Source organism: Physeter macrocephalus, chromosome 5 (assembly GCF_002837175.3).
Source record: "Physeter macrocephalus isolate SW-GA chromosome 5, ASM283717v5, whole genome shotgun sequence".
Taxonomy (NCBI): domain Eukaryota; kingdom Metazoa; phylum Chordata; class Mammalia; order Artiodactyla; family Physeteridae; genus Physeter; species Physeter macrocephalus.
The window spans coordinates 14,224,309-14,237,703 of NC_041218.1; the positions used below are offsets into that span (position 1 = coordinate 14,224,309).

General features: G+C 38.7%; 1 protein-coding gene across 2 annotated transcripts in view; it reads left to right on the plus strand.

Moving 5' to 3' along the window:
- Positions 1–13,395, plus strand: part of KDM7A (lysine demethylase 7A) — an 80,829-nt gene that overhangs the window by 47,732 nt on the left and 19,702 nt on the right. For both annotated transcript variants that reach the window (XM_055084798.1, XM_024129023.3), the window contains exons 8-11: positions 3,436–3,523; positions 4,797–4,903; positions 7,989–8,080; positions 10,635–10,724. In XM_055084798.1, coding sequence (XP_054940773.1) covers positions 3,436–3,523; positions 4,797–4,903; positions 7,989–8,080; positions 10,635–10,724 — 377 coding nt within the window. The remainder of the gene's footprint in view (positions 1–3,435; positions 3,524–4,796; positions 4,904–7,988; positions 8,081–10,634; positions 10,725–13,395) is intronic.

Sequence of the window (13,395 nt, forward strand, 5' to 3'; positions counted from 1 at the left end):
ATCCCGCTCCCCATAGTGGATACTCATCACATGGAGTCAGCTTTTGATTGAAATCTCTGACTTTAACGTGTTTGGAAAGTAGTTTTGCATAGCCTGAGAGATGATTCTGATCTTGGACTTTTCACTTCTTTGTGCCTTAGAGGGCTTCTCTTGTAGTCAGGACTTGTTTTGGCATTGTGTTTTATGTCATTTGCCTTCACTTTTATTTTTATTTAGAAAAATTCATATACCATGATACTCACCCTTTTAAAGTGTACAATTCAGTGGTTTTTAGTAGATTAACAGGGCTGTGCAATCCTACCCCTATCTAATTCCAGATCATTTCATCACTTCAAGAAGAAACCCCACGCCAATTAGCAGTCACTCCACATTTCTCCTCCTCTGAGCCCCTAGCAACCACTAATGTGCTTTCAGTCTCTGTGGATTTGCCTATTTTGGGCATTTCATATATAATACGTGGCCTTTTGTATCTGGCTTCTTTTAGTTAGCATCATGTTTACGAGGCTCATCCATGTTGTAGCACTTGTCAGTGTTTCATTGCCTTTTATGGCCAAATAATATTCCATTGCATGGATGTACCACATTTCATTTATCCCTTCATCAGTTGATGGACATTTGGGTTGATTCCACGTTTTGGCTCTTACGAATAGTGCTGCTTTGAACATTTGTGTGAAAGTTTTTGTGTGGAGGTTTGTTTTCATTTCCCTTGGTTATATAGACCTAGTAGTGGAATTGCTGGGTCATATGGTTTAATGATGTTTAACTTTGAGGAACTGCCAAACTGTTTTCCTGGTGGCTGCACCATTTTACATTCCCACCAGCAATGTACAGGTGTTCCAATTTCTCTACATCCTCACCAACACTGTAATTATCTTTTTTTGTTTTTGTCATTCTAGTGGGTGTGAAGTACTTGTATCTCATTGTGGTTTTAATTTGCATTTGCTTAATGAGTAATGATGCTGAGCATTTCTCTTATTGGCCATTTGTATATCTTCTTTGGAGAAATGTCTATTTAAATCCTTTGCCCATTTTTATGTTGGGTTGTCTTTTTATTGTTGAGTTGTAAGCATTCTTTATATATTCTGTACACTAGACCCTTATCAGATATACGATTTGGAATATTTTCTCCCATTCTGTGGGTTGTCTTTTCATTTTCTTGATAATGTCCTTTGCATAAAATTTTGATGAAATTCCCTTTAATTTTAACTCGTCAGCTCTACATTGATGTCAAAGGCCCAAGCCTGCTGTAAGAATCTGGGCAGCTGTCCTGGGGCAGTTAGGAGGCAATGAGTCTGTTTTGAGGGACCCTAGGAAGGGATTGAGTACCAGCCTTAGCTATAGCCTCAAGTATAGGTATCAGGTCTGTCATTTTGAGACGTGACTAAATGCAGGGTATGGACTCTCCAGGTCAGTGGTTTTGAGAATTGTGTTCTTCTGATTTGGGTGACCTTAATGGCTACACAGTTTGCAAGGATCTGTTACAGGCCCTGCTTTCTTACCTTGCCTCTGGAGTATATAATAAGAAGTATGTGTTGAGCAAATGAATGAATAAATGCCTAGAACTACCAGAATTTGTACATCTAAATACATATCAATATTTTCACTGTGAATGGGCTAAGCTCCTCCCTTAAAGCCCCTCCCTTAAAGCCCCCCAAAGCTCCCTTTTATAACAGATATTTTGTTATGCCCACTTCAAAAATCTTGAATTCACATTTATCATTAATATAACCTCCTGGACCTGTAATTCCCCGCCCCCCCATTGATGTAATGACCTAATTAGAATATAAAGAAGAAATTAAAAGTAATTTATAGTAAAACACCATTTTACAATGTCCCTGCTCAGGCACAGCAGCATTAGAAGTCAGGATGATGCACAGGCCAGCTAACAGTACAGGTGTGTAATTGGTAGTTCAAAGTCGGTAGCTTTGGTGTGGATTAATGGTTCTCAAACTTCATTGACCATCAGAATCACCTGGAGGGCTTATTAAAACACAGAGTGCTGGGCCTTAGTCCCAGCGGTTCTGATTCAGTAGCTCTGGGGTGGGCCTGAGAAGTTGCATTTCTAACAAGTTCCCGACTGAGGCTGGTGCTGCTGGTCTGGGGGCCACATTTGAAGAACTGCTGCCATAGAGAGTGTGATTTTTTTTTTTTTCCCCCAAGCTAGTTGGCAACTGATACACTTCCTTCAGTTTACAGGCTACCTAGTTGTATTCCTGGAAAATTTTGCCAAAACCATGCAAAAGATCCTTGTTTCATATGAATGGAGTTATAGTTTCTGGGCTCAGACAGTTAATAACAGATTTTGTACCTATTTGAATGCCCAGCAGAAATTTGAAAGTCCTGACTAATGGAGGACAGTTTCTTACTGTGTGGAACTGTCCTGCATGTTGCATCCCTGGCTCCCGCTCACGAAATGACGGTAGTGCCTCCTGATCACTGTGACAAAAAAAGGCCACCAAACTGTCCAAATCACACTCTACAGGCGGTACTGCCTCCATTGAGGACCACTGATCTACAGAATTGAAGCCAACAGAGACTTCAAATTTGTGATTTCAGGGTCAAGCTCAAGGCTTTGTGCCTTTGAGCACACACATGGTCACCACTTGAAAGCCAGTCTTGGGGGGAGTTTTTGATATTGTGTTACAGCACAATGAGGGATCAGAATATGAAAAGTTTAAGGAAAATGGGATCTGTCTATTTTAACAGTCAATTTTTACATGCAAATGTACGTGTGTATATTTATTTATGTTTATATGAAGTCTTTATGTTCGGTCTATGGACCTTTCTTTCAAAAGTTTAGCATCATCTCAGAAATGAGCCTCACTTTGAAAACATTTTTATGGGAAAACATTTTGACTTTGTGGGAAAATATCATTTTGATTGCCAACATTTATATTTATAGGACCATAACCCTGCCTAATGAAATGTGGGTGATCTACTTTTTCTGTCTTAGAGGAAGATCCCATGTTGAGTTCCATTGATTTGGTCCCTAAGGACACTTGTTTCAGGATGACACTAGGGAGGCAAAGCGCCCAGCCAATTGCATTGTTCATTTAATGAAAACGTGCTTGCCTCACTCTAACCAGATTTGACTTGTCTCAGAGTAAAATCTTTAATCTAAAGTAGATTGTGTTTTTAAGCTGAAAAACTGAAACAGCAACAACCACAAAAACCTTCACCTATCCTGCAGCGTAATTTTGTCTAATTCGGTCAATCCATTTATCTTAAACACAGCACAGAGGCTGGCATATAATAGGCATTTATACATATTTGAATCATTGAACCTCTAGATGGTAATAGACATTAGCTTCTCTAGCACTGAAGTATGAGGTAAACTGATTTTGATATTTTGTGTTTCTTAAAACAGGTATATATCACATTTGTGTGGTTTGAATATTGAAAAATCACTGATTTATATACTTTTAACCATTTCAGGGTGGATTCATGCTGTGCTCACTTCTCAGGACTGTATGGCTTTTGGGGGGAACTTTCTGCACAACCTTAACATTGGCATGCAGCTCAGGTTTGTGTCATCAGTATTTAAAGAATCTTTTGTCCTTTCTTAAATAGGACTTAGTTCTAAACGTCAAAAAAAAAAATTCAGCAACATACTTAACTGAGATCTCGTGGAGATAGGCCCTGAGAAATTATTAGGAACTTTTAACAAAATATTGTCTGAAAATGTTGACAGGAGAACACCTTGATGCTTTTCTAATATAAAACAAAAAGAATAATTTATTCAATTTGAGACTAGACATCTCCCCAAATTTCAAAATTTTGTAGAAATGGATAGGCTCTCCTTTGGCTATTTTTACAGTGAGGGAATTGAACTAAAACCAGTCAGACTCAGGTGTGACATATGGTGCTGGGGCAGAGCAACCCTAAGTTAGGATTGTTGTCAAAACACCTGCTTTAATTTTGCTGTGGTAAAGGATTAACAGCTATTTCCCCTTCTGCATGAGAATTTGACCTTTGGGTAATAACTTCCCCTGGTAGCCTAATGAGAGAAGAATGTTACAAGGCAAAATTGCTTATGGTAAAATGATTCCTGATTGATAAACCGCATGAATACTGGCAGAACTAGAAATACCTAGTAGGAAGCTGGGTCTTTGGGCTTTCCTGAGTGTGACTGTTATGACTTGGCATGCCCCTGGGGAGCCCCGGAAGCCATGCATCCGTGGAGTTATTGCAAGAGATTCTGGCTCTTATGGGGGGTATGAAGCTTTAAGCCAGGGCAGCTCCCACACTTGCCAAGTACGAATCTTGTTTCTTTATGCCTGAGCTGTCCCTGGGGAAAGACGGCTCCTGGCTGTGTGGACTGCTGCAAGGACTCCCACGGAAGACTCACCCTGTGGCGAGCTGTGGTTTCCGTCTTCTCACCTTGACCCTTGCCAAGTGTGGTTCTGAGCTTGAATGCTTAGTAGAGCCTAAAGAAAATGCCGTGAGAGGGTGTTGCAGTGCTGTCCAGCGCAGGCAGCCGGTTTCTAAACACATCGTTCTGTTTATTACAGTGGAACCCTTGTAAAATTCCTTCTGTTAAAAGTAGGCTGCAGATCCCAAGGAGTGATCTTTCTGAAGACCAGTGTAAATTCTTCAGTATCCTGTCAAACCTGTTAAGGGCGGACCTGAGTAAGATCACAGCTCAGTGTTACCCACGTGTGTTGGTGTTGAGCGACGTGCACTGCTCGATCGGTCTTATACGCCGTGGGCTGCTTATTTTAGTTAAGTTGGTTGTCTCCATTTAACTTTGAAATGCTAATATTCATATTAAATTTCTTCAACTCTTATTTATTTAGGTGTTATGAGATGGAAAAAAGGCTAAAAACACCAGATCTTTTCAAATTCCCTTTCTTTGAAGCCATATGTTGGTTTGTAGCCAAAAACTTGCTGGAGACCCTAAAAGGTAATAAATAATCTGTACGTTTTGTTGTTTCATGTGATGCATGATATTTCTAAATTCACTAAAAGCCATTCATAGAAAGAGAGGTCCTTTTTAAAGTGTGGTGTGGCTATTGTCCCTATTTTGTTTTTTAAATGCATGATTTTCCTCTGTTCAGAACCTTTTTAGCAAATTAGCAAATCCCTAGTCCATAGGCATAAAAATCAGATATATGAAGAGCTGCATCAGAACCACACAGGTAATAATGAAAAACGCTCCTTTCACTGGGACTTTAGTCATCTGCACACATTATCAGGCACGTAAAAGTGCCTCACTAACAAAAATGCAGTTGAAGCCAAGGGACTGTTACCTAGTATTTGTTCCCAAACATTTGCTTTCAAAAAATCGAGGGAATAATTTTCATGTCCTGAGTGAATCAGGTGGTGTCTGTGCCATTACCATTATGACCATTATGTGGCCAGTATAAGGCACCTGTTAGCACAAACCAACTAGTGTCAGGCTATGCATCTATAGTTGAAGAAAAATGGTTCTTTTCAAGGGAGGGGGGAACTATATCCCTTTAAACTTGAAAGGTACCTCTTTTATGTGGAATTTCAGATTTTGATGTTTTATTACTGGTATAATAATCTTTGAGCAGTCAAGTTGGAGACTCACTGTAACTTCCACTTTTATCTGTTTTTTGCTTTTCGTGCACTTATGCCCATGAAAATATAGTCCATCTGGTTTTTGTGTTGTCTAACTTTCCTAGTCAGTTCGCCAGTAGTGCTACTATTTTTTTTAAATTATTTAATTAATTTATTTATTGGCTGCCTTGGGTCTTGTTGCTGCACGCAGGCTTTCTCTAGTTGCGGCGAGTGAGGGCTGCTCTTTGTTGCGGTGCGCGGGCTTCTCATTGCGCTGGCTTCTCTTGTTGCGGAGCACGGGCTCTAGGCGCGGGGGCTTCAGTAGTTGTGGCATGCGGGCTCAGTAGTTGTGGCTCGTGGGCTCTAGAGCACAGGCTCAGTAGTAGTGGCACATGGGCTTAGTTGCTCTGCGGCATGTGGGATCTTCCCGGACCAGGGCTCGAACCCGTGTCCCCTGCGCTGGCAGGCGGATTCTTAACCACTGCCCCACCAGGGAAGTCCCAGTGCTACTATTATAATTAACTCCCAGAAGAAGAGATATAAACAGATTAAACAATAAAGTCTAGTGTAAACATTTGGGTTTTTTCCCCATTTAAATGTTACGCAAGAAGAAAAAGTAAAAGGAAAAAAAACAACCAATAACTTATTTCCCAGGATGGCATGCACGGAATTAAATGATAAAAATCATTTATGGTTTCTTTCCTTAAAAGGGGGGCTGGGGAAACCTCACTTTCTTTGGAAGGAAAGAGCAGTAGAACCCCATCTCACACCTTGTAGCACTGTGTAGAGGTAGGTGTCTTGACAGTGGTGCAGCTGTACAGGATGGAGGCGGGATCCCATGGGTGGGGAGGAGTAGTGTTCCCGGGTATTTTTCTTGGCTGCAGGAATGTCACAGTAGACCCATAGAGTTGCAATATATGATTTTCAGTAAAATACTGGACAGTAAAGTTCATAGTCTCCTATTCAAGTAGAAGCCTGGGAAAATAGGAACACTTATAAAAACACTTACAAATGTCCTTATTTTCTGGAAATAAAACCCAGCTGCTGAACTCTCCAGATAAGAGATTGGCAATTCAATATTCAGAAAATTCAGAGCACTTTTTCCATCTTTCTCTTCTCACTAACACATACACACACACACACACACACGCCTGGGGTAATGCTTTTTCCTTAATGTCTAAGAGGGGCTCATCAATCGACTTTTTAGAACAAATTAAAAATTTATCTAAAAGACAAACTCTTGCTGTTCCCCTTGCAGCCACAAGCAGCAAATTGTTCAGTCTTAAAATAACGATTTAACCTTTGTTTTAGGCCATTGAGAGTTCAGAAATATTGAGGTCTGACTGAAAACATGAACCTATACATTAAAAACCTAAAAAAAAAACGATTACTGTAAATAAAAGGATATTTGTAGGTGAGGTTTTAAAATGTTTTCATTTTGTCAGCTATATCAGTACAGGCTACCTGGCAATATTAGTGAGTCAGTCCAGTCCCACTAAGGCTAGAGCCAGATGACCACTATACCAATTGCCATTGTCTTAGGATTCATCCTGGAAGCAGGAATGGTGGTCTTGTTACCCCACATTATGTTGTTTTTTTATTCCTGACCCTTTAACTTTCTACTATGGCCTGTTATCTCCCAGCTCAGGCTGTTAATAAGGTTTATATGATGGGTTAAATAAGTGTGGATTATATGAAACTCTTAACTGTGTTTAGTGTTAATAATAATAAAACAGTGAACCAGTTTTGTGTTCATGTAAGTAAATTAAACACTGAGCAGAAGTGAGATCTTTTGCTTTTGTTTCACCTTACCTGAATTTTAGACCACATCTAATATATTTTGCATGAGTTTTAGATAATCAGTTTGGCTTTAAAACCCAGAAAAGACATTTGTATGTGTGTATGTGTATTTGCCTTTATAATAACGTAGTATGTCATGCCCATAGTCAGTTGTGTAGGTCACACACTGCGTACACATACTCTCTCGTACAGTTCAAAGAATTACACAGCTATCACTCAGGTCAGCTCTACCCAAAGTAAGCAAAAACAGCCTTGCTGCTGCCTTAGAGAGGCCCAGTTATTTCTCCCATTGCACCCTCCTCCTTGCCTTCTAGAGAGAACCACCATCCTGACTTTTGTGAAATCCTTTTCTTCAGTTTTATCACCGTGTCACTAACTAAAATAGTTTAATTTTGTCCATTTCTGGACTTCTCGTGAGTAGATTCCTACTGATACTCTTTTGTGACCTTTTACTCAGCATTATGTTTGTGAGCTTTCTTTTAACTGGAGCATTTAGTACAACTATATTTAATGTAATACTGTTTCTTTTTCTTTCTCACCTTTTCAACTGATTGTTTATTATTTCTCCATTAACTTGTTTGATATTTGGTGGTTACTCAGAACCTAAAGTTAATCCCTTTGTCACAGAGCACTAACTCCTTTCCCCCTCAACTTCATTGCCACAGAACTGAGAGAAGATGGTTTCCAGCCTCAGACTTACCTAGTACAGGGAGTGAAAGCACTGCATACTGCTTTAAAATTATGGATGAAAAAAGAAGTAAGTAGTTGTCTTTGGTGAAATAATTGTTAATTTTTACATGGCAAGGTCAGGAAAGCAGAGTCCTTATGTTATTTTGGAGTAGTAGAAGGAATGGAAATCATGCTTTAAGTACAACCTGCATTTTATTGGACAGTATATACAAATGTGCTGGTTTATGTTTATATTTATGAGAATGAAGTACCTAGGTATTTCTTTAACCTCAAAACGAAAGTAAATGTGAGTGTATCTAGGATATTGACTAAGAAATGAACATGTAGGTATAGAATAATAATATATAACTTTGAGCTCACATAGTGTGCTAACCACTGTGCTTAGTTGTTACATCCATAAACTCATTTACTCTTCAAAACAACTATATGAGGTTGGGGTACTCTTGGTACCCAATTTTACACATGGGGAAGCTGAGGTTCAGAGTTAAAGAACTTGCCCAAGACAGCTGTGGGACCAGGACTGCGGCTCGGTCTCTGTGTCCGCAAAGCCTGTGCTGTCATCCCTCTGCCAGTCTTCTGTAAGAACGAGGGAAAAGAGAGGTCAGGGCTCAAGCAGGAGATTTCCATTTTTCCCTGAAATGTGGTCTAGCTTGCATCTGAATCGCACCACCTCTAAGAGGTCACCCCAGGTCTCCATTTGGAAGCAGTATGTCCTTTCCTTATGCGTCCAAAGCGTATCTCTTGTGCCAGTGGACTTAAAAGTAGTGTCCATTAAGTAGTGTGTCCATGTCCTCTTGTCTAAGTTTATAAGCACTTGAAAAACAGGGACTTTCTCATCTTCATTTCCGTCCTGGAACTTTACACACAATGTTTTAATAAATGATAAATAGTTGAGCTGAAATGCATGAAAATGCATTCCCATGCTAATTTCTCAAATGTCCACCTGAAATAAAAACCCCCCTCTAAAAAGATATTGGGAGACAGTAATTAATAGGTTACCCTCCCAATAATTTTATGCTCCCTTTCACTTTATTATCATTGCTGCATATCCATTAAGAGTAAGGGCACTGTGGAAGCATTCAGGAAAATAAAAATCATGTCTTCCAATGTCAAAGATGTCATCATCTAAAGGACAAGTAAAAGCATAAACAGGTTACAAAAGTATATAGTATATAAAAAGATAAAAACAAAATAAAGGGTATGTTGCAAAAACCATGTAATTGTTTTCCCTCTGAAGGCTGTAGACAAGTTGTTCTCAAACTTGTCTGTTTATCAAAATGGCCTTTAGAGCTTTTTTTATTTTGCGGTACGTGGGCCTCTCACTGTTGTGGCCTCTCCTGTTGCGGAGCACAGGCTCCGGACGTGCAGGCTCAGCGGCCATGGCTCACGGGCCCAACCGCTCTGCGGTATGTGGCAGGCCCAGCGGCCATGGCTCACGGGCCCAACCGCTCTGCGGTATGTGGGATCTTCCCGGACTGGGGCACGAACCCGTGTCCCCTGCATCGGCAGGCGGACTCTCAACCACTGTGCCACCGGGGAAGCCCGCCTTTAGAGCTTTTTAAAAATAAACTCCCTGCTTCTTTCCCAAGAGATTCTGATTTAATTGATCTGGGGTAGGATCTGAACCTCTGTTTTGAACAGACTTTGTGGGTGATTTTGATGCACAGTAAAACTCATCAATAATACATACTGTTAATTCATTGCATTTGAAGTGCACTTTTAAAAGCATGATGTTTGCAGTTAACTGTAAACCTTGCTCTAAGATGAGAGGTAGCTTAGCATAGTGGCTAAGAGCATGAACTCTGGAGTCAAGAGGCTTGGATTCAAGCCTCAGCAATGCTGCAAATAAACTGCTAACCTGTGCTTCAGGCCCTCAACTGTAAAGTGAGAGTCCTAATAGTATCTCTGTCATAGTGTTGTTGAAAGGATTTATGAGTTAACACTCGTAAAGTACTCAACTGTATCTTGATGTCATTAGTTTGTTTTAACCAATTATGCTAAACCAAGGAGAGGATGTAAAGCAGAAGTAACAATTAGTACGTTAAGTGTGCCTAAAAGGTCAAAACTTTCTTAGATATACAGATTAATATTTGGAAATAGACATAATAAATAAGGACAGCAGTTTGCAGTTCAGTAGATATGGTAACTCACCAATTAATTCCCCTTTCCGGTGGATGGGATCTTTTTCCTATTTCTCTCTCGATGTGAAAAGAAAAAAAACTTTGCGAATTAGGTTTCCCATGAGAAACTAGGATTATTTTGGTGCCTGTGTTCCCCCTTACAGATCCTTACGTATTATGAATTAAATTTAGTTAGTTTCTTTACTAATTATATATAGTAGTAGTTAGAATTACAGTAGGCTTTGAGGTGTAGAGTCCATATAGAACAAAATTTACAGTAAGACAAGTCCATTTTTAACTCAATGTAAGAGGATTTTATGAGTTAATAAGGATCTCCTTAGAAGATATGAAACCAACCACATGAGCTCTGAGACCTGACTTGTGGGTATTTGGCCTTGTCTGTAAAATCTAGAGAACCTGAAAATTGATTTAGTAAATTAGTTTTTACATCTTAAATTGTAAGTAACTTTGGTTGTCTTATCTTTGTTAATCCAAATACAGCTTGTATCTGAACATGCCTTTGAAATTCCAGACAATGTTAGACCTGGACATCTTATTAAAGAACTTTCTAAAGTAATTCGAGCAATAGAGGTAAGAGTAGAAACTATCATCTAAGTGCCTGGTTACTATCTGCTTTGAGAAGCAGTTGGATCTACCACCACACTACAAACATTGGGAAGCCCTGACACTCTTAGAAGAAATAGAATGCGCTGTGTCTTGGAAGGAGTCTCAGGTTTTCAGGCTCCCAAAGTCCTACGGAGAAATCTGGAGTATCGTATCGTAGTGAAGTAATAAGGAAGCAGTTACCAGGTTACTTCAGGTTCTTCAGGTTACTCCAAAAATAAAAAAATACAGCATAAACAAAACTTTCAGATCTCATTCATTTCTGCAATGCAGACATGAATACATGTTAAGAAATGAAAGAAAGAGAAAAGGTAAGATGAGTAAGAGCTGGGTGAAACTGAATTGGAAAGAGGGATGACACAAGTAGGGTGGGGCAAGAAGATCCACTTTAGTGAAAATATTACAGCAACTTGTTTAGGTAAATGCCCTTTGATAAAAGCCCATGAAGTCTTAGATTAGGTGTTTTAATTGATTAATTAGGAGCTTTTCTAGGTATTAAAGAAAGGGGGTTTTAATTAAAGTAGTTCTTGAGGAAGGTGGTTCTGTTAGTGTCCAGCTTGAACTGAAAGGAAATTAAGTGGAGGAATGGCGGCTAATTTATACAGCTCAGATTAGGGCTGTGTTTGGGGAATGAAAAGAGGTATACGTCTAAGAAATATTAAAATGTTGGGTTTAATATCCTTGGATAGAGTATTTCATGTAATTCTCAATATGTTCAGATATGGTAGGAAATTATTTTCTGTTTTTGAAGTGCTGATATAAATGGATTTTTAAAATCAAAAGTCACTTATTTAATCTTAAATATATATGTAAATGGATAAATATATAAATATCATATATAAAAACAACCAAAACTAAGAATAAACTCAATAAGAAAGGTGTAGGTCTATATGAAAAAACTATAAATCTTTACTAAGAGAAATAAAACTATAGTTGAATAAATGGGAGTGTCATTTCTGAAATATGTCAATTCCAAACTAGTATTACAAATTGAAAATGGTAAAATATACCTGGAAGAATAATTGGACAAAAATAGTCAACAAAGTGTTTTTGTGTTGTTTTTTGGGTTTTTTTTTTTGTTTTTTTAATTGGAGGGTAGGGAGTACAGAAGGAAGCAAAATGGCAGTAGAAAAATGTACAAAGAAAATATAAACAGGTATTTCACCAAAGAAGACATAGAAATGGCCAATCCAATAAAAATATGAAAAATATTCTCAATATGTGAAAAAGTATTCAAGTACATTTTGCCACATAATTTATGATTTCAAATGATCATTTATCAAATTGGCAAAGGTAAAATTCTTTATTTTTGTGCTGCTGGTAGGAAGTGTAAATAGTTCATGCTTTCTAACTGGCATATCCCTTGACTTAGCATTATTTTAATAAAGTAAATAAGAGGACTCCAATTAAACTTTGTACATGACCATACCTGTTTACCACTATCACCTCTTGGAACCAAAATGATAGTAAAAGAATAGAAAGCAATATCCCCTGAAAACAAAGAGAATAATAGAGATGAAGACTCCAACAAAATTTTGGAAGCTGGAAAGCAAATGTTCAAGTGGTAACTGACTTAGCAGACCGGAGAGAGCTGCAACCTGTGTGGGCAATGGGAGAAGACCCGAGCAGATCTCATTTGTACAGTAAAACCTTCAAAAAGTTCAGCAATCAGGGAAACTAGGACCCTCTGAATATGAGAGTGGAGGTGGGGTTGAAAGCAGGATTGATTAAAGGTCTATTTAAGAAATAAATTGACCTCCAGATCCCTGCCTTAACACATGCAAAAAACTAAAGATTTAATTTTTTAGAGGTTGAACTTGAGACTGGACTTTGGCCACTGAACCCAGCTGAGGGAGATGGGTACTGTACTGAAAACAAGAGGATTAAGTGACAATCTACATAGTGAATGATTCTTCTTCCACATGGCTCCCCAAAACACTGGCAGTCTGGCCTGTACCTCCCAGGCCAAAAAGAAGACCCACTGATGTTGACAATTTGAAACCTTCAAATGGAACAACCCAGATTCCTATAGTGAAACCCATCAGTTGGTAAAGCCCCACTCACACAGAGCTCCCAATTAGCTTTTTCCTTTTTACATACAGTGAAACGCACAGATCATGAAAGTACAATTCGAGTTTTGACAAAAGTATATACCTGTGTAATCCTTACTCCAGTTGAGCTAAAAATCATCTGCATCACCCCAGAAGGTCATTTCTTGCCCCCTTCTATTCAGTCTTTGACTATCATAGCTACCACTGTTCTGACCTCTCCTGCTGTGTCATAGACTAATTTTGCCTATTTTTGAATTTCAGATAAGGGCAGTCATACAGCATATAGTGTTTTTGTGTCTGGCTTCTTTAAACATAAGGCTTTTGAGATTCATTCACGTTGCATGTGTCAGTCGCTCTTTTTCATTGCTGAGTAGTATTCAGTTAAATGAATATACCACAGTTTGTTTTCCATTCTTCTGTTGATGAATATTTGGGTTATATGCAGATTTGGCCATTATGAATCAAACTGTTATAAGCAACCTTGTGTGTCTTGTGGTAGATATATGTTTTCATTTTTCTTGGATAAATACCTGGGAGTAGAGATGTTAAGTCATAGGGTAAATGAATTTGTAACTTTATGAGAATCT